We start from the raw sequence: 26,386 nt of genomic DNA, 5'->3' as shown, positions 1-26,386 counted from the left end.
ATCGTCCTTTGAAAGAGATGTAAGTTGACAAGGGAAGGGCGACGGCGGCGTGGGGGGGGTGGGGGGGGGAGTTGTCTTCTATCCAGCTTACTCCTTTAAACATTTATATTAAATGTGATATAACAATAGACAGTTTAAAAATATACATGTTAACTGCGACTTTTCATTGATAAAGCTGATACGACAACCTTTGATCATTACAAAGAAATAGGTATAATGTATGTATACAAAAACAGACGAAAGCCATAAAAGAAGAAAAAGCAATAAAGTAGAGTAGGTACCTATGTACCGTTCTCCATTATTATGGTACTTAAGAGATATGTACGTAACGAGACGGGAATAAAAATACGTGTATTGTCAAATTCAAAAGTCCTTTGGTACGGTCACGAGCATTAATATGTATACACTTTGGTACCATGTCACATTAACTTTTTTGACAAATTGAACTGTAAGTCTCACTAAATGTCAAATATGTTAAGTGCAACAGAGTCCTAAAGTGGGTACATTATATTGCTCAAGACTGTACATTATTTGAAAATAATAAGTTTCTTACTTTTAGTTTCTCCGTAGTAGCCGTGGCGCCTTAGTGCAGTTTGAAGAACGGTTGACTCTCATTGTGAGGTCACAGGTTCAAATTCATAACGGGCCTAAACCAATGTAATTAGATATATCATTGCTTGGAACATAAAATAAATAAATGATTATCATGTGCTCAGCGGTGAAGGAAAACATCGTGAGGAAATGCACATTCCCGAGAAATGCGTTTCGGAGGTATGACACCTAACCTGAATTGGGCAGGTTTTCCCTTCATGGGATGTAAGGTCAGATAGGCAGTTGCTACTGTAAACCAGACTTGTCAAATCTTTAGTTTAAGTAAAAGATCCCGTGACAAACGGGATATAATGCTGGTTTGTCCAAAGTGGTATAAATCGTCGCTGATGTCGTGAACTGACGAATTTGCAATTTTTGGCGAAAGTCGAAACTAATTTGCACCTTTTATAATTGGGTAGTTGCCTAGGTCAAAGATAAATCATGAAATTCTGATTACTAAATAAAGACAGATCTTAAGGTGACAAAAACCTTTCCTTTTTCTTTTTTATTTATTCTGCTTCCGTGGTCTATAGTGGTTAGAGTGTTAGACTCACAATCTGTAGGTCCGGGTTCGATTCCCGATGGGGACAATGTCGAAATCACTTTGTGAGACTGTCCTATTTGGTAAGGATTGTCTGAAAAAATAAGATGATTCCGTGCTTTTTTTTGTTGTCTATGTACTTATTGATTTCCGTGTGGTTTCTGTCCTGTGTTAAATGTAAAGTACCTGTCTGTCTGTGTCTGTGGTGTCCGGAAGTAATAAATGTTTCTTTCTTTTCTTTTCTTTTCTTTTCTTTTCTTTTCTTTTCTTTTCTTTTCTTTTCTTTTCTTTTCTTTTCTTTTCTTTTCTTTTCTTTTCTTTTCTTTTCTTTTCTTTTCTTTTCTTTTCTTTTCTTTTCTTTTCTTTTCTTTTCTTTTCTTTTCTTTTCTTTTCTTTTCTTTTCTTTTCTTTTCTTTTCTTTTCTTTTCTTTTTCTTTATTAACCGTTAAAACAATAACCTCCACCAACCCGCAGTGGAGCAGCGTCGTGGAGTATGCTCCATACCCCCTCCGGTTGATTGAGGGGAGGCCTGTGGCCAGCAGTGGGAAGTGTATAGGCTGTTTGTGTTTTTTTTATTTATAAATTTCAATAAAGAAAAATTTAATACCTACTAGGTGTGACATTTTGTCACATTTTTCAATGACGTCACAGGTTTCTTTTTCATAATATATAAATTCCATAGTAATTTCGTGTTTTGACGTTTAGTAAAAAGTAACTGATTTGACTGGTTGGAAACTACCCTATTGGCAATAAGACTAATCACTTTAGCAAAAAATTACAGACAAGTACGTCAGTTAGCAACGTCAGCCAGGAAATATACCAGATTTACTTAGAACGTAAATGCATCTTCTCTCCGTCTTCAAAAGCGTTCGGCTTAACCTGCTCAAACTTAACCCGCTTTAAGTACTACGGGGTTATGTAATACCCGTTCTAATATTAGGGTCAGACTGAAAAATTCATTTCGCAAATTCAGAATGGCGACTACTGAGTGGTTCAACGAGAGTTGGGAAAATTCTAAGTTACTAAAAGCAACGTGTAATCCAACATCAATTCCTTCATTAATAAAACATGCCGAGCAACTAGGGACGTGCCGCAACAGATATTTAAATTAAGCGAGTATATTAAATGTTACCTCGTCACAGCCGATCGGTTACCACTGTACCCACAGTCACCCCTTTGATATACTAATTAACGAAGCAAAAATTTCACGGTACGCGATTACGCAATTAATTTGCTATTTTTGTTTTTGTTCGCGAAAGAGGACGAGGCAGATATCGCCCGGGACTGTTGTCATGGAAACGGGGGGCGCTGGCGGCGCGCGCCGCATCTCGAGGCGGCAGAAGTGACCCCGCCATCGTCGCGGTCGCTGCGTCGCGCCAAACCGTCCCAAACATACTTCACGAAACGAAACAACACCGTCATGCCATTCAACTGACAGCTAACCTTTACAAGTGCAATTCGATACAACGAAGCGCGTGTTGTTTACCTTGTGCTGTGTGTGTCGTGTGTGTGTGAGTGAATGCACTAGCGTGCAATGTCGCAGGGTGGTGGGACGTATCTGTGACCGGGCCACGTTGCAGGGGAGGGGTGCTTTTCACGCTTGATCATGCCTTTCGAATTGAGATCAGGTAAGCTTTTCAGGCGGACAGTTCCACTTTGAAGGCGTCTTTCGACGTCTAGCTACTTCGATAACAATAGAGAAAGTTTAACGAATTTATTTGGAGGAAAACGTGCTTTTCAAAAGTTATAACCTGTTCTGTCTTGAAATGAGTTTTATTGGTGGTTGTAAATAAGAATCTGGAATAAAAATATCGTGAAAGTATCAGGAAATGCTGTTAGCTACGAATCGTCCTCATTTGGTGGTCGTAAAATCTTCGTTATTATGAAACTGACCTCGCGTTTGTATCATAAATTTTTATTATCTTCACTCCCTACTGACGTAAAAGTGCAGGTTTCGTAGCGGGTGTGATTTGCCAGTTTATAACAACGTAAAAAAGAAAATTGTTCAAGATTTTATGAGGAACAGTCAACCAACGCTGTCCATATATTCATATTGATTTGAATACACGTGAAAAACTTTTTACTTAAGCAATTGATTTTGGTGGAAAATTGTTGGGAAAAACTTTATGTAAAAGTAAACAACAACGGTGTCAGATCCACCGATAGATGGCGCTGTACAGAAGCTAAATATACTTTAGTTCATGACAAATAGAAAAGCCTAGAATTTAATATAGTAATATAGATCTAGGTATAACGTATTACCACATGGCACCGCTACCAGAATCCCTAACTAAATATATCTTTGAAGAAAAGTTGGAGATGAATGAATGGATGAATGAATGAGTGAATGAAAACATTCTTTACACATTTTCAAAACATTCAAAAGGAACAATTTTAAACTAATGTCAAGATCGAACATCCTGCCAGTAGCAGTAGCTGTCGATTTATCCAATTTGTAGAAGGGTTTCGTTGACCCTTACTTATGTCTTCATAGTCATGATCTTAGAGATAGCGCCAAAGCTGATTTACATAAACACAACACTGCATAAAATACTACTTTTAATAAGAGGTCCAAAGATGGAAATGATGAACCGTATGATGATCCATCATGTTAGGTCACCATCTCTCTGTATCTACGATATGCTCAGGAAGATGGAGTTGCGCTGTTTTCATTCGCTAATTTTTTGGTTAGGACAATACATTACAGGCTGATCACCTGATTGTCTGAAAGTAAGATGATCCGTGCCTCGGAAGGCACGTTAAGCCGTTGGTCCCGTTTACTATTTCCTGATGTAGGTAAGTAGTCGTTACATGTGTCATGTCAGGGCCCTTGTCAGCTCAATAATAACCTTGACACCAGGGTTGATGGGGTTGGTATAATCCATCTAACAATCAACACGATAGAAGATTCGCTCAGAATCCAGTGTCATAGTTACAAGACTAGAAATATAACGTTAAAATGCAATAAAACTGTCTGGTAGCAGCGACCTTAGCAAGGTTATTTTAGTATCTATAGGGGAGATGGGTACAAATTTAGATTTATGTACGCAATGTAGAATCTATCTATAACAACTATTATGTTACAAGCCTAGGCAATAACGTCGATTAGGTACTTGAATATCAGATTAGTGTTATAACGGGAGAATCAATACAGATTTATAACACTATATACTTAGACACGTATAGAGCTGCTAGATATTATCTATCTATACAGTAACTTCTGTCAATATTATGTAACGTATAGTCACTAGACCACACTCTCTAGACCAAAGATCAAAGCAGACCTCTGGTTTCAGAGCTTTCAGCTTTCTAGAGACCTTACAAATTGTTGAATTAGTCATGGTCATTGAAAGGCAAAGGAGTTGGACGTGGGATTTGGAACAGCTGTATACAAATGAAGATCAGTTTATATATATTTTTGAGATTATTTTTGGGATGAAGAACAAGAGCAAAGACAAAATATGCATTTGTCAGAAATCCATAAAATGAGAAGGTGAAACAACCTCTAAGCCGCCAACATGTTTATTTTACACACAAAAAGTAATTACAAAAACGAAAATTCCAAAACTAACCTTTTCTCCAGGTGCACTTGGTGCATGATTAAAGGTCCTTATTTTTTTCGACACCACTTCATGCTGGCCAGCGGTCAGATTCGTAATGAGCCGTGAGTTACATTTGAAATCGTCGTTACGCCGCATTTCACATGTCCAGTAATATTTCAAATTACATTGCCTATTTTTTTCATATATAAACCCGTTAACATTTAATTTGGCTGCCCCTCTTTTGGTTATAAAAGTTTTTACTATATTTTCCATTTTTATCTTTTTACAGAATCGACGCAAATCTAATAATACAAAATCTTTTGAGTCTGATATTTCGGCGGATGATAACTTGTGATACTTACCTCAGTTTAGGAAATATAAGAATGACAACATTCTACCCACGATGTATAGCGCCTTCATATTTTATTAGAGCAATGTTAATAATTGTGTGATAATGTCTTTATTACTTTCAGGAGTCAGTTTTTGGGGGTAATATAGTTATACTTTTATTAAGCTTAACTATCATTATGCGTCAGTAATTTTATGCGTTAGAAGAGTATGCTTGTTATAATGCTTAATAAAATATATTATGCCAAATTAATATTGTGTGTAACTAATATTAGGACAAGTATCAGTATTCCATATAAAATTATAATAAAATATATATGCGAGTTATGACATATCTTTATGCGAATAAATAAATAACTTTTTATGGTAATTTAATTTTAAGCTATACTTGTAATTTTCTTATCCACCGAAAAAGAAAGGGACGGATGATTGACAACTTTTAATTTTAATATGAATGAATAACCCGGGCGATTAAAATAGGCATTTCGCTCATATGCAACCCGTTTGACGTGTGCAACTTGATTCTGTCGGGTTATTGGCCAATATAAAATACGTATTGGAAGGGCTTTGGATTACTAACCCCATCAACCCTGGTGTCAGGGTTGCTATTGAGCCGGCAAAGGCCAAATTTTTTGAGATGGCTCATGTAACGACTATTCACTTACATCAGCAAGTATTAACCGGGACCAACAGCTTAACGTGCCTTCCGAAGCACGGATCATGTTACTTTCGGCCAATCAGGTGAGCTTGTAATGTCTTAACCAAACTAGGGATCACAAAGTGATTTTTGTGATTTGTCTCCACCAGGATTCGAACCCGGGACCTCCGGATCGTGAGCACAACGCTCAACCACTGGACCACGGAGGCCATTGTTTAACTTTGCTAAGGATGAATTTGTTTTAGTAGGTATCAGTAGGTAGTGTTTCCATTAAAGTTGCTCTAATATTGATGGAATCTGTGAGATAATTTGCGAATGCTATAAGTAGCTTATCTTGTTGTAAGACAGAAAAGGATTATTTCCTCGCTTTCTTCATCAAGCTCGATATCACATAAACCCATTTATTGATTTTTTGATTGATGAAAATTCATCAAATTCTTCTTCTTCGTATATCTCTTTAAGCCGAAGTTTGGCGAACATAAAACTGGAAGTCACATCATCTAATGCAGGGATTGCATGCTACCATTCTATTGGTCACTTCTGTAACGATTATATTCGTTCTTCCGGGGGCGCTTTATGCATCGCATTCTTATTTATAAAATGTATATCAAGGGGGTTAAAATGGCCACATCGAAGTCTTAAAGCAATATCACGATCTGACATTTGCGCATATAAAAGTATGTGTGCAATGCAAACAAATTTCAAATAGCAATATCGATTTTTTAGATGAATTGCTCCTATGTGGCCTTTTAGACCCCAAGTTTTTAAAATCCACCACTAGTTCGCTTCCCCCCCCACAAAATTACCCCAAGATTTTAAATGCGGGTTTTTTGTGCCGTGATTGTAAAAGGCGTTAACTACTTAGCCGGACATACGGGAATAGCAGCAGACTTGAAAACCTCCGGTCATTTGAAACATTCCTGTATCACTCATCATTTATTTATTTATTTATTTTATTAGGTTTGCCAACAGACAAAAAAACACTTTTACATGTAACTTAACCTATTTACAAATACTGGACTAGTGTTCGTCCAATTATAGGCAAACACATCATCACCAGCCCATTAACGTCCCCACTGCTGGGGCATGGGCGTTCCCTATGGATGGACAGGGAGATCGGGCCTTAAGCCACCACGCGGACCCAGTGCGGATTGGTGGTTATTAACGACTGCTAATGCAGCCGGGACCAACGGCTTAACGTGCTTTCCGAAGCACGGAGGAGGTCGAGATGAAAAGTTTTTTTTTGTGGTCACCCATCCTAAGACCGGCCTTTGCGAAAGTCGCTTAACTTCAACAATCGCAGACCGAGCGCGTTTACCGCTGCGCCACCGAGCTCCTCAATCCTGTATCACTATTAAACATAAAAATCTCTACCACTCCATAAGGACATCATGAGGCCGTGTGTATAAATGACCAGAGATAATAATAGCAAGTGACACGTTTGACCCTTGTGACGGAACAAAGGCTAACTATAGCTATCTGTGTGACCGACTGACCCCGAACGGAGGTTTTAAGGCTTCCAATACACCGCAGATTGTCGTTGAGAGCAGATGGCTGATGGTTCATTTCTCGTCCGTTAATAGTTATTGCAATATTGCTCCAAGATACTGTTGCCGAACTATCGATAGTTTGACAATCGATAATTGACCTTAAAATCATGTATATTAGCGATTTGTATAGTCTATTGGTACTTTTTTCGAAACTATCTGAATAGTCTATCGATAGGCAACATCACTCCAAGACATTAAGATGAATTGCGAGACAGGAATGGATGTCGCAGTAAAAAATATGAACATCTACAAATATCCTTCATTTTAAGGAAATATAAGTAAAATAAGTAAGTACTAAAACTTATATTAAAAACTAGCTTTTGCCCGCGACTTCGTCCGCGTGGCGTGTTATATAAGAGAGAGATCTTTGTGTATGTGGGAGTGCATACTTATGCAGTTTAGATTTTTTCATAAGTACAATTTTTTTCCCAATAACTCCCATTTTCAAAATACTTACAGCCAAAAATAAACTTTATATTTTTACTAAGGTATGCATGCATGCTAGATTGAATCAATTGATTGAATTGATTTTTTTTAAATTGATTGTTCATTGAGTTTTAATTTTAATACACACTTCCTCTCTTCCCTTCAACGTTGCTGTGCCCTACAGGGTCCATGTTTTAGTTCCTATGCCTATGTAACACCCCATTGTACTACATGGAATGCAATAAATAATTTAATTGAATTGAATTGAAAACATCTATCTTACGCGGTTTCGATTTTTTCATACAAATGTTTTTTTCCCACTAACTCCCGTTTCCGTGGGAATTTTGCAATATCCTGTTGCAACTAAGCTTTAAGTTAACTAAGGTACCTGCATGCCAAATTTCAAGCGTCTAACTTAAGCGGTTTAGATTTTTCATACAAAAAGATTTTCCCGCTAATTTCCGTTCCCGTGGGAATTCCGGGAATTCCTTTCTTAGTGCACCTCTACGGTATCTAAGGTACCTGCGAGCCAAATTTCAAACGTCTAAATTGAATGGTTTAGATTTTTCATACAAAAGGATTTTCCCGTTAATTCCCGTTCCCGTGGGAATTTCGGGAATTCCTTTCTTAGTGCACCTCCACGGTACCTAAGGTACCTGCATGACAAATTTCAAACGTCTAACTTGAGTGGTTTAGATTTTTCATACAAAAGGATTTTCCCGCTAATTCCCGTTCTCGTGGGAATTTCGGGAATTCCTTTCTTAGTGCACCTCTACGGTACTTAAGGTATCTGCATGCCAAATTTCAAACGTCTAACTTGAGTGGTTTAGATTTTTCATACAAAAGGATTTTCCCGCTAATTCCCGTTCCCGTGGGAATTTCGGGAATTCCTTTCTTAGTGCACCTCCACGGTACCTATGGTACCTGCATGCCAAATTTCAAACGTCTAACTTGAGTGGTTTAGATTCTTCATACAAAAGGATTTTCCCGCTAATTCCCGTTCCCGTGGGAATTTCGGAAATTCCTTTCTTAGTACACCTCTACGGTATCTAAGGTACCTGCATGACAAATTTCAAACATCTAACTTGAATGGTTTAGATTTTTCATACAAAAGGATTTTCCCGCTAATTCCCGTTCCCGTGAGAATTTTGAGAATTCCTTTCTTAGTGCACCTCTACGGTACCTAAGGTATCTGCATGCCAAATTTCAAACGTCTAACTTGAGTGGTTTAGATTTTTCATACAAAAGGATTTTCCCGCTAATTCCCGTTCCCGTAAGAATTTCGGGAATTCCTTTATTCGTGCACCTCTACGGTATCTAAGGTACCTGCATGCCAAATTTCAAACGTCTAACTTGAGTGGTTTAGATTTTTCATACAAAAGAATTTCCCTTCACTACTCTGCTCCTATTGATTGTAGCGTGATGAAAAGTATACTATAACCTGTCCAGGAGTGTGAAGAATAATTGTACCAAGTTTCATTAAAATCCGTCCAGTAGTTTTTGTTTCTATAAGGAACATACAGACAGACAGACAGACAGACAGACAGACAGACAGACAAAAGTTTTACTGATTGCATTTTTGGCATCAGTATCGACCACTTATCACCCCCTGATAGTTATTTTGAAAAAAATATTTAATGTACAGAATTGACCTCTCTACAGATTTATTATAAGTATAGATAATTGTATAGGTGAAACATTTCAAATTTTAATGTTAAGTATGATATTTCGCGGAACAAGTTACCAGGACTTGCTTTGAATCCCTATCAGCGATGGCTGAGCCACAAAAGTATTTGAAAGAAAATTTCCAAGCTACTTATGAATCTTATTATAGATTAAGGTATCATGAAATCAATTCCGTGCTTTGAACAGTATGTGCTCATTCAAAATATGATCATAAGTGATAATAATATAACAGTGGCCCCGAATCTTGCTGACACCTCCTAATTTTATTTTAAGTTATACCCGTAATTTTTTTATCTGCCAAAAAGGAAAGAGACGGATGATTGACATGTTAACTTCAAAATGAATGAATAACCCGAGCGAATAAGATAGGCATCATCAGGCAAAGATAGAGATGTGTGCTGTCAACTTAATTCTGTCGGGTTCTTGGCTAATACGAAGTTGTGGTTAGGTTTTTTTTAGAATTAATTTGTTACATTAATAATATGCCAGTAGGGTCATCGCTTTCCTTTTCGGCGGATATTAAAAACTACAGGTATAACTTAAAATAAACTTAGACGGTGTGTGCTGGAATAAACACATTAAGTTTCTAATTATGTTTATATACACTTAAGTAACAGTATCTGTTATTTACTTTCGACTATTGCATTACGATTACCAAGGATATATCAACAGGAATAGTAAATGTCTCGTATAAAGCTTATTTATAGTAAGGACCTACGGGAGCTCTGTAGACTTCGCAATCGCAAGATAGTTCAATTCTCTTAAGAGTTGTTAAGCTATCGCGCGGTAGGGCAGTGATTTTCCCACATCGTTTGGAGGTGGAAGGCATACTTTGTTATTTTCCTGCATTATACTTTGGCTGCCCTTTGTTTGGTACAGACATTGCAGGCTTGAATCACCTGAGTGTCCGAAAAAGTAAGATGATTCCGTGCTTAGGTAGGCACGTTAGGCCGTTAGTTCCGGTTACTTCTGATGTAAGTAGACACGTTACATGAGTCATATTAGGGCATTAGGCGGTTTAATAATAACCCTGACACCAGGGTTGACGAGGTTGGCAATCCACCTCACAACCCACATGAAATGTTTTCCACAAGCATTATCAGGTAAAGAGTTACGCATGGCATGGTCAGTTATGAAGCTTTTACACAGCATATTGGCTACGATAAACGCTGCTTTGATGTTGAAAAGAACACGTTTTCCTTTCCAATAAAAACCTCCACGCTAGCAATAACTTGGGAGATTTCCTCGAGTATTGCCACTAAATATCGTGTGCTCAGTTTACCTTGTAATTTATATTCGTTTTGTAAGCCGGTTTCCCTTACGGGTTTTACTTAAGATTGGGCTAGCTTAATGCGTTGGATTTTTTTCATTACAATGTTGGTGTTTGGAATTAAGAAGTTATTTGTTACTGTTTGAATTTAGAAGTATATTCATACTTTAAATGAACACTAACCGCTGAGCACGTGATAATCAATTTATTATCCAAATATGAATTTAAAAACAAATTCTACAGTCATTGGTTTAGGCCTGCGCTGGATTCGAATCTACGACCTCAAAGTGAGAGGCAAGCGTTCTATTAACTGGGCTACGACGGCTGTTAGACGGCTTTACATGAACACTAAAGGAAGAAGAAGTAAGAAGAAGAATGAAGTAAGATGATGCGTGTTTCGGAAGGCACGTTATACCGTTGGTCCCGGTTACTACATACTGACGTAAGTATGTAGTCGATACACGAGTCATGTCAGGGGCCTTTGGCGGCTCAATAAACCCTGACACTAGGGTTGATAAGGTTGGTATTTTACCACACAACCCGCATGATAAAAAGAAGATGAACACTACTAAATCTATACTTATAATAAATCTGTAGAGAGGTCAATTCTGTACATTAAATATTTTTTCAAAATAACTATCAGGGGGTGATAAGTGATCGATACTGATGCCAAAAATGCAATCAGTAAAATTTTTGTCTGTCTGTCTGTCTGTCTGTCTGTCTGTCTGTCTGTCTGTCTGTCTGTCTGTCTGTATGTTCCTTATAGAAACAAAAACAACTGGAAACTTGGTACAATTATTCTTCACACTCCTGGACAGGTCATAGTATACTTTTCATCACGCTACAATCAATAGGAGCAGAGTAGTGAAGGGAAATCCTTTTGTATGAAAAATCCAAACCACTCAAGTTAGACGTTTGAAATTTGGCATGCAGGTACCTTAGATACCGTAGAGGTGCACTAAGAAAGGAATTCCCGAAATTCCTACGGGAACGGGAATTAGCGGGAAAATCCTTTTGTATGAAAAATCTAAACCACTCAAGTTAGACTTTTGAAATTTGGCATGCAGGTACCTTAGATAACGTAGAGGTGCACTAAGAAAGGAATTCCCGAAATTCCCACGGGAACGGGAATTAGCGGAAAAATATTTTTGTATGAAAAATCTAAACCATTCAAGTTAGATGTTTGAAATTTGTGATGCAGGTACCTTAGATACCGTAGAGGTGTACTAAGAAAGGAATTCCCGAAATTCCCACGGGAACGGGAATTAGCGGGAAAATCCTTTTGTATGAAAAATCTAAACCACTCAAGTTAGACGTTTGAAATTTGGCATGCAGGTACCATAGGTACCGTAGAGGTGCACTAAGAAAGGAATTCCCAAAATTCTCACGGGAACGGGAATTAGCGGGAAATACCTTTTGTATGAAAAATCTAAACCACTCAAGTTAGACATTTGAAATTTAGCATGCAGATACCTTAGGTACCGTGGAGGTGCACTAAGAAAGGAATTCCCGAAATTCTCACGAGAACGGGAATTAGCGGGAAAATCCTTTTGTATGAAAAATCTAAACCATTCAAGTTAGACGTTTGAAATTTGTCATGAAGGTACCTTAGGTACCGTGGAGGTGCACTAAGAAAGGAATTCCCGAAATTCCCACGGGAACGGGAATTAACGGGAAAATCCTTTTGTATGAAAAATCTAAACCATTCAAGTAAGATGTTTAAAATTTGGCACGCAGGTACCTTAGACACCGTAGAGGTGTACTAAGAAAGGAATTCCCGAAATTCCTACGGGAACGGGAATTAGCGGGAAAATCCTTTTGTATGAAAAATCTAAACCACTCAAGTTAGACGTTTGAAATTTGGCATGCAGGTACTTTAGTAAACTTAAAGCTTAGTTGCAACAGGATATTACAAAATTCCCACGGGAACGGTAGTTAGCGGGAAAAAACATTTGTATGAAAAAATCAAATCTAAATAAAAGGAGAAACTGACTGACTCAGTGACTGACATATCAACGCATAGCCTGAACGGCTAAATGTAGGCATTTGAAATTTGGAAGGGACATAGCTTAGGTACCGTAGAGGTGCACTAAGAAAGGAATTCCCGGAATTCCCACGGGAACGGAAATTAGCGGGAAAATCCTTTTGTATGAAAAATCTAAACCGCTTAAGTTAGACGCTTGAAATTTGGCATGCAGGTACCTTAGTTAACTTAAACCTTAGTTGCAACAGGATATTGCAAAATTCCCACGGAAACGGGAGTTAGCGGGAAAAAAACATTTGTATGAAAAAATCGAAACCGCGTAAGATAGATGTTTTCAATTCAATTCAATTAAATTATTTATTGCATTCCATGTAGTACAATGGGGTGTTACATAGGCATAGGAACTAAAACATGGACCCTGTAGGGCACAGCAACGTTGAAGGGAAGAGAGGAAGTGTGTATTAAAATTAAAACTCAATGAACAATCAATTAAAAAAAAATCAATTCAATCAATTGATTCAATCTAGCATGCATGCATACCTTAGTAAATATAAAGTTTATTTTTGGCTGTATTTTGAAAAATGGGAGTTATTGGGAAAAAAATTGTATGAAAAAATCTAAACTGCATAAGTTAGATGCTTGAAATTTGATATGCACTCCCACACACACAAAGATCTCTCTCTTATATAACACGCCACGCGGACGAAGTCGCGGGCAAAAGCTAGTACATATAAAAAATATAATTTATATCTTCATCCACTATCTACTCAGCCTGTATCCGCCCACTGCTGGGTATAGGCCTCCTCTCTTTCACGCCATCCTTTCCGTTCCTGTGCAAGTCTCATCTATTGCTTTCGGCGTACTTCACAATGCACGACAAACAAATCAAACACTTTTATTTTATTAGCTACTAATAAGTATACAGTTTTATACCAGTTTCATTCATTTTGACCGTGTGCAAGATACGACGCCAAACTAGGATGACCCTGTATCTTGGGATCTTGGTCACTCCCATCAGACCACCACAATCAGTTTAAACATATGAGACAATTACTTAGTAAGACCTATCAAACGTTTATTATATGTGTGCGTATGTGTGAATAGTCCCCCATTCTGTGAACGACTTGACTGTAAGTGATTTTACATTGTTGATAGCTCTCAAGAAACAAGTTAACGGCTACTTTTCGGTCTTGATAAATCAACTATCCTTATCTTAGGAATTTGAAAAGGAAACAGGGTTAGATCAAGTGATAAATTTTCCACATGACAAAGATCGATCATGCAAGATGTTCCCTTCCGTCCAATCCAAAATTCCATTACGTTTCCTCGCTTCAAACATCCCCAAGCGTCCGGTTGGGAATTTTGTAAAATGTAGCTTCTGTTCGTTTATTTTTTCCCCATCTATCCGAAAAAGGGAGATTGTGGAAAAGGACCAAAAGATTGAAGGTACGTTGTGGACTTGTAAGAAAAAAAACGGATTTTCTTTATAGATAATCGTATTGGAGAACTTTCGCTTACCAATATAACTACTGTTATTGTTAAAGGTTAGTAGATAGAAAATAAAAATCTGTCTAATCTCATCATCTTCTCTTCTCTCGTGTGGGCTGTGAGGTGGATTACCTACTTCATCAACCCTGGTATCAGGGTTTCTATCGAGCCGCCAAAGGCCCCTGATATAACTCATTTAACGACTACTTACATCAGTAAGTAGTAACCGTGACCAACGGCTTAACGTGCCTTCCGAAGCACGGATCATCTTACTTTCGGACAATTAGGTGATCAGCCTGTAATGTCCTAATGAAACTAGGGATCACAAAATATTTTTTGTGATATTTCCCCACCGGGATTCGAACCTTCTCGGTATCTCGAGTGATACATTACTATGCTAATGAACGTCACGACATTGGCTTCTGTACTTTGGCAGATCAAATTTATACCTTTTGTCAAATGTTATCTACTTATATTGAAATAAAATCACTATTTGTACGGAAGTAGTCATTATGTCCAATAACATACGTAAACTCACGGCCGTCATGCCTAATGGGGTGGGCAGAGCCACAAGTAACTAAAGACAACTTGCAACCACTGTTGACAAGTCCTAAAATGGATATAGGTAAACCTTATGGTTACAAGATCTGAGGCTGATCGCCCATTGCCCATAACAACTAGCCAACCCGCGAAGGGATAACCAGCCTAATACAGTTTGGGAGACATACCTCCGAAAAATGCATTTCTCGAGAATGTGTGCTTCCTTACGATATATAGTTATTATCATTGAGTGTAAAATATTGTCAGCTCTCCAAATAATAGGGGGGCTATTTCTTCCTCAGCTCCGGATGATAAAGTAACAATTGTCAGAATAAACATTCAACATTCAGATTTCTCTCTCTTTATTTAAGAGCTGCGCTCTTGTCGGTGGAGTAATCGCCTTCAATACTCCATAGATAGGGCGTGTAGAACGGTGGTTGCCCCAATCGCCTTCCGTTCCGCAGTACACCGACCAATTTCTCAATCGGTGATGTTCTAACTAGAGCCCTACCAGAATCCATTTCCTCGGCCTCCAACCAGTACTGATACCGCTGCTGCCCGGCATCATCAGATGCCGGCAGACGGCGGCGACATTTTCAGATTCAGATTTATTATTATCTAAAGTGGGTTATTTCTCGAAAATCTCCACGTTCGTCAACTGACATTTTGGAAAGGAAGAAGGGAAACATTTACTTCCCGTTGGCGAAAAAAATGGTTTCACTCAGAGAGATAAGAACGGTTCTGCCATGTCTAAATGTTTTCTCCTTATCTGTACATACGATGCTAACGGTTATTTATGGTATGTTATCGCAGCTTTTTTCTTCAAAAAGACTTAGAATTTATTTACTGCTAACAATATAATTATATTGTTACACTAATTGATAATAAGTAGTTGGCCGATAACTCGAGGAGCTCGGTGGCGCAGCGGTAAATGCGCTCGGTCTGCGATTGTTGAAGTTAAGCAACTTTCGCAAAGGCCGGTCATAGGATGTGACCACAAAAATAAAGTTTTCATCTTGAGCTCTTCCGTGCTTCGGAAGGCACGTTAAGCCGTTGGTCCCGGCTGCATTAACAGTCTTTAATAACCATCAATCCGCACTGGGCCCGCGTGATGGTTTAAGGCCCGATCTCCCTATCCATCCATAGGGAAGGCCCGTGCCCCAGCAGTGGGGACGTTAATGGGCTGATGATGATTATAACTCGTAAGTTGTACCTGAAAGAACTGTTTCTGCCTGGGCATAGACATTTGGAATAACGAGCGTGAGTATAAAATAAGCTTACGACTATACCTCAATTGGGGTAGTCAGAAGTATTTATCGGAAAATGAACTAAATACCCACACGTCACGGAGCTTTCTGTTAGACCAACGTGATGGGTGAGTCATATCGCCAAATGACGTACTTATATAATTATGTGTGGGTATTCAGTGGGTAGGCCCGCTACAAGGTGGACCGACGATCTGGTGAAGGTCGCGGGAAGCCGCTGGATGCGGGCAGCGCAGGACCGATCGTTGTGGAGATCCTTGGGGGAGGCTTATGCTTAGCAGTGGGCGTCGTTCGGCTAATGATGATGATGATACCTCAATTGGGGTAGTCAGAGGTATTTATCGGAAAATGAACTAAATACCCAAACGTCACCGAGCTTTCTGTTAGACCAACGTGATAGGTGAGTCATATCGCGAAATGACGTACTTATATAATTATTCTTGATTTTAGCTTGACACCTGTACCAACCCGCATTAGAGCAGCATGGTTGATTCCACTCCATAACTCCTCAAGTTGATTGAGGAAAGGCCTGATCCTAGATTGGGACGTAACGTAACGTGTATAGGATTATATTTATGTTTATGTATTCTCGCTAAGACCGCAAACTTTTTGAGCCGGTAATATTTTTAGGGAAAAATAGGGCAGTGTTTTCCCTCTTACCTTCCGCCCCGCAGTACTCTGTCTGACGCAAGTGGGATGGCGCCCAGAGTAGTCTATTACAAAGCCATACTAGGACTCCTGTCTTCCGCCTCTGAATAGTACGGACAGTTACTGCTGCCTCTGTCAGGTTCCAGGTGACAGTCCCTGTGACTTGCCCCTTCCGTCCTGCATTGCCGTACCATGGAAAAAAAAGTAAAAGTAGCATGGAAAATGCTGCACCGACAAGAGCGTGGCTCTTAAGTTGATGATGATGATGAATCTTTTTTATTTATTTATTATTGCATGTCACATGGTATTACAGTTCTTATAGATAAATATGTACAAACATGTGACACCCAGTAAGGGCACGGCAAAATTATAATTAGTCATTGTGTGAGAGAGCGTAATTTATACTAATAATAATTTATCTTAACAATAACTTAAAACTATTATTTTTATAAACTTTAAGTGAATATTTTTCAACTTGTAAGGGTAAATTTGTGTAAATTTTCTATATTATGTGTAAATATTATGTATATATTACATTATCCAATGACCTTAGAACACTATCAGAAGTAGTAAGTGTACTTACGGTCTGAATCTAGTAAGAATGCTTGTAGAATGAGCCAGTAAACATGTGGTGAAGGCCACATACAATGTAGGATGTAGTATTATTAGAGTAAACATAGTCTATAGACTTGGCGAGTGACTTGGTGTTGACTTGGCAGTATCTTGCCAGTTAGGTATAGCGAGTATAGAGCGATCTTATGTAAGTAATACCTAAATCCTTTATTGTATAGAACCCAAAACTGAAAATATTATTATTATTATTATTATTATTTATTTATTAAATCTTAATACTAAAAATACAATTTGTCAATGCCCTGCAAAATTGTTTAAACAGTTTGTCTGCAGGAAAGAGTCTCTACTAATAATATGAACTTATATCTAATAGTCAATTAATAACATAAGTTAACTAGGAATAATAAGTTAGCTAGGACACGAGTCTAGAAGGTGTTGTTTAAGTAATTTTTATTACGCGTATATAAACAGCCTATATACATCCCACTGCTGCGCACAGGCCTCCCCTCAATAAACCGGTCGGGGTATGGAGCATACTCCACCACGCTGCTCCAATGCGGGTTGGTGGAGGTGTTTTCTCTCTCTGAAGCATGGATTTACTTTTTCGGACAATCAGGTGATTCAAGCTTCCAAAGTGCTCCTAAACAAAGGACAATCTCACAAAGTTATTTTGACAATGTTCCCATCAGGAATTGAACCCAGACCTCCAGATCGTGAGCCTAACGCTCGATACGTATAGGTACCTATAACACTTTATTATTTTTTCTATTCTCATTTGATTAGTCTCTACCCTTTCGAAAATAGAAAATCAATTACTTACAGAACTTGTATAGTCTTTATGATAAAATATGATGAGCAGTACATACTTAAAGCTTGTCATGAAAATTTATGGCCTTAGCAGTTTTATACCTAAGCTTTAAGTGGGTCTTATAGACTAGATAAAATCTAGTGGTAGATAAAATCTACGCTGCACTCAGAAACACTCTCTTCGTAAGCTTTAAGGTCTGTAATAATTCATGTTGAAGAAGAGAGCTAAACAGGTCGTCTTTGCTATAATTTGGAAGATCATAAATAAATTTGGTACATACATAAAGTCACTTATTATAGGGTAAGTAAGTAAAATGTTTATTTTTCATAAAAAATACAAAAAATATTAGTACAATAAAAACCCCACAAATCAATTCCTCGGTTTTTCTGTGTGAGTGGAGTTCGCTTAAAGTTATTATGTTTTAAAATACTTACAATTAACTTATAGTTAAGAGATCTTTTGCAAGATGTTTAAATAAAGATTTACTGAATTTATTTATATTGTCACCGAAGTAGCGGGCAACTCGGGGTACAACATACCTGCCCATCGACATCGTCCGCGTACATTGGCCATGCTCTACAAGTTCTCTATGGTCTGGAGTGCTATGGTTATTCTCTTCACGATATTTTCCTTCACCATTGAGTACACGATAATCACTTAAAATCCAATCATCTCCTTTACGTCTCCTTTATGGCAGGGTATAGACTGGTCTAACATACATAACATAAACTGCCTATATACGTCCCACTGCTGGGCACAGGCCTCCCCTCAATTAACCGGAGGGGGTATGGAGCATACTCCATCACGCTGCTCCACTGCGGGTTGGTGGAGGTGTTTTTACGGCTAATAGCCGGGACCAACGGCTTAACGTGCCCTCCGAAGCACGGAATCATCTTACCTTTTCAGACAAACATGTAATTAAAGCCTGAAAAGTCCTTACCAAACAAAGGACAGTCTCACAAAGTGATTTCGACAATGTCCCCATCGGGAATCGAACCCGGACCTCCAGATCGTGAGCCTAACGCTCTAACCACTAGACCACGGAGACTGGTCTATTGTTTACAAAATCCATCCATCACATTAACCTCTTGCGGCCGAGATTGCTAGACACAATAGTTAAACAATGGAGTTTGGATTTTAAAAGGACATTCGGGCCTATGACTTTAAGCATTATGTAGTTTATTAAATGGGTTCTAAGATATGCCCGCAATGATAACTAAAAGTAATGCAACATTACACATTTTCCTACATTTGTCGAGCTACAGATTTAAAGTGAAGGAAAATATGGCTATTGTTTGATTTCCATAGAGATTGGCCATTGTTCAACTTTTATATTTTAAGAGTCACAATATAATAGGGGTAGGTACTCTCCTCCTGTCTAGACAAACCTTTTTATGGCAACCTTTAGAAGGTATTGGTTGAGATTCTCAGTCGGTTAGGTATATATGTTTGTATGTAAATATTTATTAGTAAGTTGTACTTATAGTTTGTGGGTACAAATCTTAAATTTTTTTTACATTTGTCCTCACCTTATGGTTGTCTGGAAGAAATCGCTTTAAGCGATAAGACCGCCATTTGCCATGTACCTAGTTAAGAGTCTTTTTCTAATTATTTCTTTTTATTTTGGTGCAATAAAGTGTATTTGTATTGTATTGTAAAAGAATAATGCTTTAGAAGCAGAATCAATAAACCCATTATCATTTCGTCTCGATTGCAAACGAAAACCTTTGCATTTTCAGAAAAAAATAATTGAAAGGTTTGCGTGTAAGAATGACGAAAATAGTCTGAAATATCAAAGTCAAAGGACCTGTTCAGGTTCGTCGAATAGTTTTATTGTACTAAGTAGTAGTAGCAGTGGAGCAGCGTGGTGGAGTATGCTCCATACCCTCTCCGGTTGATTGAGAGGAGGCCTGTGCCCAGCAGTGGGACGTATATAGGCTATTTATGTTATGTTATGTTAAGTAGTAGGTACCTACAAGAAACAAGAAAAAAAGTACAGATGTATCTTCCTAAGTAATTCAATTTTCTTTGGCAAACACTTTGAGTTTTTGTCCTTAGACCTCTAGTAGATGGTGGTGGTGGTGATGGTGGTGGTGCTTAGGTGCTAGGTGGCACAAAAGAAAAAAAAAACAAAACAGAAATGTTACTCTCACCACCTACATTGTACATATTGCCCTTGTGAAAATTATTCAGTTAATAACGTTACTTTTTCATCAAAATAAATAAAAATCCCTAAAAACACTCTTTAAGGAACGCCTCAACATTTTTTCGTATATTTTCACTTTGATGACCGTTGATAGACAATTTAGTATTACGAGTTCTCCAAGTGCGGTTGAGGGTTGAAAAAACATTTTTGAGTTTCTTTACGTGGCTGCGTGGGAGCCAACTGTACAAACCTTAGATGTGAAAACTGTTCTTAAATTTAAAAGCGAAAGGTTTGAAATTGTCTTCTCTGTGAAATTCGAGCAAATATTCAAGAAGATTCGCAATATCTCCTAACTTTTTGCGTTATGTGAAGTCGATACTCGTTTCAACACTAAGCACAGATAAAAATATACTTATTTACGTCTATTTTTATCGGTGGGGAGTTCTGATGTCACCAGATACTGTGTTGAATAACATTATGTACACAGTCTACTTATCGACCTAAGACGATCAATATCACCTTTTTGTTCGATGTACATATAAAGGCACAAAAGACGACGTCGGCGCGTTACAATGGTATGTATCTGCTCTATAATTTACACATTTATGCCTTAGACATAAAGCTGCTCCCATTGTTCTGGATAAGTTGGGTGAGTCCTTAATGAAGCGTAATCGCTCACATTATTCAAGCTGCCTCCCTTACTTAAGGAAGGAATTTAAGGAATTTGACCTAAAGAAAACAACAAGAAATTCGCTCCCCTAAACTCGGGCAACTCAAAATGAATGCAATAAAACGATCACCCGTCGAAAGGCGATCGGCTCGAACTAATTCCAAACTTCACTTAATCTAATCACCCTCTATCACCCGGCAACAACGATTTCGTCCTTCAACTAAAAAAGAAATCTCGAACAACTTTGTCACTGTCAAAGAGTTTGTAAAATCGATCAATTATAGAGAATTTTCAATTTAGTGTTCAAATTCGCGTGCTATTTCATATACTTAAGATGTGTATTACGACAGAGACTCCCAATTAAAATCCGAAGGAACTCGAAAATTTCAATTATTTACAATTTTGTCGCATTCTCCATTTTTGTCTTTCACTTCAAGAATGGAGAATGCTACACCGACAAAAACGTGGCTCTTAAATTAGTGATTACAATTTAGTACACATAAGTAGGTACATAGGTCTACAAACTTGGGTGGGCCGAGCCACAAGTAATTAGAAGGCAACTTACAGCCACTGTTGATACCAAGTCTTATGATGGATATGATGAACTTTATGGCTCAAGGGTCCATAACAATTGTTCAGAATGTTGTTGATATAGGTATAACATCGACCTTATCTGTTCTGCGGGATTACAAGCAATTGTGTTTTTCCTTCTATCTGCAAGAAAATTGTTACGTTTTAATTTCATTCCATTAAACCATTTATTTTTATTTTGTTCAATGTCTCATTCGCCTCCGTTCCTTTGTATAGCTGACCATCTGACAGACGGACGTAGACTGATAGCGTCGTTTTCTATTTTTAGTCTATTATTGTGAATACAGTGTCTGAAAGAAAGAAAGAAGGTAAGATAATATGTATTATTACAGGATGCAGTGGCGCCCCTTAAAATACAGTTTTTTTTTTCAATTAGCTTACGGCCACCGAATGAAATCTTTTAAAAATGTCGTTTAAGGCTACCCATTGAATGTATGAGTTTTATGTCACCGCTAAGAGGTCTAATCACAGGGCAGGTGTGCCCAATCCAATTACTCCCCTGTAGATCTGGGGCTGCCTGTCAGGGTGCGACCGCACCGTTCGCTCCGCCCTAGGGCCACCACTGACAGGATGCCACAGCAGAAATATATAAATATATTTTTTTACTTATAGTAGATTTGTCGCAGATAGCATTAACTACATACGACCGGACAAATGGGGAGCGCTGAAGGCTCTCACCCGGTACAACGTTTAAGACAACAGGCCTGAGGGTGCTCAGTATCGGAGTCCTGAAGACCAATACAATAACATAATATTTCTTTATAAAACTCTCACAAAATAACACGACAAACAAGAACGACATTGGTCGATATAATAAAACAATAATAGTGTTTGCTTGTTTTGTCTGTCCGTCATGACTCATGATAATAAACATGAATTTTTATTTATTTATTTACGAAACGTCAAACAAATATGTTCTAAGCACAGTCAAACGTAAAAGAAAAATGAGATTTATTTTTGATTACTTAGACTGGCAAGGATACGCGGTTTAAGCGTAAGTTAATCAGTAAGTACAAAATACATCTAACATAAATATCGACTTCTTTTCGATGAAATCGTAACACAATTTTTTCATACAAACACGAACACGAAAATAAATTTATTAAATCGCCGTCACTTGTTTCGATATCGCACGAATTTGCATAAGTAATTTATGCTTGCCTTTCAAGTATACTGGTCGTGTATTACCGTGAGACTCTCTTCTTTTTGGCTAGAACATTGGCTGTGTCGGATTTTTTAAATAATAAGATGATTTCATGCTTCGGTCCCAGCGTCTGAGTATTTACTAAAGTTCTTATGTAGTCGTTACATGAGCCATGAGTTGAAGGTCGATTGGTGTCCTGACGGGATGATCGATCAACACAAAAGAACGAGGAATTATATGTCATCATATTATCTCTTTGAACAATACCAAAAGTTGGTCCATCTTACATTTACGAGAATATCTTTTCATCTAATGCATAATATTATTGGTAGATAAAGATATCGCTTTCAAAGAGTACCTATAAACATTGACCGTGTAAATACTTTATCGCTTTTAGCAACATTGTGGGTATTCACACAAATTTCTTCTAGCAGAGGTTCTTAACTTGTGGTCAAGGGAATACTTATGAGACTTACAGAAACTAAAACTTAGGGACAAAACACATAGGCTCACTACTACATCCCAATTGGGGTAGTCAGAGGTACATCAATCACAAGATGAACCAAGTATCCACACCTCACCGAGATTTCTGTTATACCAGCGTGATAGGTGGTAAACGGAGATCGAGCCAACTGAGTTAGTGAAAATTGCACTTAAGATAAATTGATAACTCATTGGTGCAAGTCAGTAGTTGCAAGTTGAAAAGATGGCCCTTATAGAAAGCACTGAACAAAAATATACCAGTCTTCACGGCACGGGAATTGCACCGCGCGCGCCTGGTATTATATCAGGAGGGATTATATACTGGTATTATACCTGGTATTATACTAGGAGTGTTTCGACCAATAACCGTGCGACGTCTATCTGCCGCAGATAGCATTGGCTATCTCTATTGGGCTTCGACCCCTCGATATAATTCGCTCCGTGCAGACCCCGCTGTAAACTTTGCTCAAAATGGTTGAGAACCACTGCCTTTAAGTGACACTCCCCCCTCCCGCCATTCTACGTTTTGTTTATTGGAGTGCTGCTTCCCGTTTTATTATTCTTCAATTTCCGTCCTTTACAAAGATAAATGACTCGAAGTTGACTTAAAATTTATGCGTTTAGACATTTCAATTATAGTCTCAAGTTTTATTAAAAGTGAAAATGAATGATGACATGCGTCTAGACCTCATAATATGCAGACACTGAGGACCTCAGACCGCCTTTTTAGAGTAAAGACGAAAAGTGGTAAGGTTGAAGTCCGAAAAGACTTGGTGAGGGACGGAGAATTGATAGTTTTCTAGGTCAAAGATAAATTATAAAATTACAATTACTATATAAAGACAGATTTAAAACTGTCAAAAATGTTTTCTTTTTTCTATTTAACTAATTTATGATTTTTAGTACAGAAAATGAAATAATAAGTACTTACATCATTTTGTCACGTTTTTCTATGACGTCACAGGTTGCTTTTTCATACATACATAACATACATAAACAGCCTATATACGTCCCACTGCTGGGCACAGGCCTCCCCTCAATCAACCGGAGGGGGTGTGGAGCATACTCCACCACGCTGCTCCAATGCGGGTTGGTGGAGGTGTTTTTACGGCTAATAGCCTGGACCAACGGCTTAACGTGCCCTCCGAAGCACGGAATCATCTTACTTTTTCGGACAATCAGGTGATTCAAACCTGAAAAGTCCTTACCAAACAAAGGACAGTCTCACAAACTGATTTCGACAATGTCCCCATCGGGAATCGAACCCGGACCTCCAGATCGTGAGCCTAACGCTTTAACCACTAGACCACGGAGGCTGTTATGTTTTTCATACATATTCCATAGTAATTTCATGTTTTGACGTTTAGTAAAAAGTAATTTGACTAGTTGGAAACTACCCTATTACCGTTCCATACGTATATTATCCTTTATATTTATTAGCCATATATTTTAGCCAGATAAAGGTGACAAAATGGAGCATTAGCTACTGCTCAATTTAGTAATTAAACAGCTAATCTTATGATTATGTTCTTCAATTACATTTGCCTTTACATCCAGCTGTTATCTTCAGGTTATTTCAGTTACCGACTCTTTCTCAACTTGCAGTAGTAGGGTGGTAGAGTATTGCTTTCTACCCCGTAAAATTTACAACCATAGAATAAATAATAATATTGTGAATAGAACTATGACGTAACTCTCCGCCTCGCACCAATTCGAATCTTAGAAAGATTTACCTCACCCCTCTGTAATGGTGAAGCCAACAGTGTTTGTGAAAATGGCTTCTGAGTGCAAGTCCTGTACTGGGAATCGAATCGGCGACGCCCGCCATTTGAGAAGCAAGCAGATTACACTGGCCATAGTGATTCACTGTCACCATTATCATCAGCCCATTAACGTCCCCACTGCTGGGTCACGACCCTTCCCTATGGATGGATAGGAAGAACTTAAACCATCACGCGGGCCCAGTGCGGATTGATGGTTATTAACGACTGCTAATGCAGCCGGGACCAACGGCTTAACGTGCCTTCCGAAGCAAGGAAGAGCTCAAGATGAAAACTTTTTTTTTGTGGTCACATCCTATGGCCGGCCTTTGCGAAAGTTGCTTAACTTCAACAATCGCAGACCGAGCGCGTTTACCGCTGCGCCATGGAGCTCCTTAATTCCTCACTGTATCTTTAAATTACTATCACTCATCCATATTTTTTACTGGTGTGCAAAATCTATCCGTTTTCTTCAAAAGTAATATAAGTCTAAAGGAAAGGTAGTCTTTATTTGAAATTCTAGCCTTTGTAAGACGTAGTTCCTTAGCTTTGCTAATCGAAGCGTGAGTAAGACTGTCTACGGAACATTGCAACGTAGTCATGGTGTAGCTCAACGCTACGTGGCTCGGCGTAGCATTTGCTACGATTCACAGCGCAGCTCTTTCAGCATTATTATTAATATCATACTTAGTAGTATTTTTCACATGTTCTCACTATTTTTATATAATATTTATAATATTTATAGATTTGCCATTTTCATCACCCGGCGGTATAGAAATTGCCTACATACATAAAAGGCTTCTTTTTATGCATATTTGATACTATGTTCCAAAATTTAGTAGCACGACATAAAAAGTGTTTAAGAGTTAATTAAATGAGGTGGAATTTTTCTTCGAATTTCTTCACTTTCAAACACCTTCCACTTTTAAAAAAATATAAAGGTAATAACAATTAATAAAACTGTAAGTTTTATATTCTTATGTTTCTTTTTGGCACTGCGGCGTCCTCACTTAATAAATATATCTTTCTTTTTCTCTGTAAAACAAGAGAACAAAAAAATATCTAAACAAACTGGGAATTAATTCAGAACCAGCCAATTTATTAATACAAACAGAATCAACGTTGTTAGGTATTCCAAGAATTTTCTGCGAAGAATTTTAAGCGACGGTTTTCGTCTCGGAAATGGAATTAAGTGAAAATTGTGGAGATTCTAAAAAGGGAGGGATTGTAACACAAAACCGGCAAGATTGCATATCCCCGAGTATACAGAACTTCCCTAAAACTAATTTGATTCCATTTTTAAAAAATCATTTTGGTTGTTAAGTTTTATACTTATCAGGATTTTTTATAGCCCGTTCTGTTTTTAATACCATAGATAGCTAAACGTATTGTATTTTTTTAAAGTACATTATTAAATTTATAAACAACAACACAACATAATAATAACATGAAATATACTTACGTTTGATCCGTTACTTACGAGACACTATAATAAAAAATATTAAAAATATATTTTTTTGTATTTTTATTTAGCAATTAGACAAAACAAAAGACAGACAAATGGCTTATTCATGGATACGAATACAGTAAAGATGATAACAATACAGTGACAGACAAACAGTTCAGCTTATTTATGCATACAAATACAGTAAAGTTGATTACAATACAGTGATA

General features: G+C 37.9%; 1 protein-coding gene across 7 annotated transcripts in view; it reads left to right on the top strand.

Moving 5' to 3' along the window:
* The first annotated feature begins 2,506 nt into the window (after nt 1-2,506).
* Nucleotides 2,507-26,386, top strand: part of LOC126373752 (uncharacterized) — a 294,196-nt gene continuing 270,316 nt past the window's right edge. For 4 of the 7 annotated variants that reach the window (XM_050020006.1, XM_050020007.1, XM_050020002.1 and 1 more), the window contains exon 1: nt 2,507-2,760. In XM_050020006.1, coding sequence (XP_049875963.1) covers nt 2,739-2,760 — 22 coding nt within the window. In that variant the 5' untranslated portion in view covers nt 2,507-2,738. The remainder of the gene's footprint in view (nt 2,761-26,386) is intronic. The other 3 variants (XM_050020005.1, XM_050020003.1, XM_050020004.1) reach the window with 1 other exon arrangement.

This window comes from Pectinophora gossypiella, chromosome 16, assembly GCF_024362695.1.
Source record: "Pectinophora gossypiella chromosome 16, ilPecGoss1.1, whole genome shotgun sequence".
Lineage (NCBI taxonomy): Eukaryota > Metazoa > Arthropoda > Insecta > Lepidoptera > Gelechiidae > Pectinophora > Pectinophora gossypiella.
This window is presented reverse-complemented; position numbering and strand designations above follow the sequence as displayed.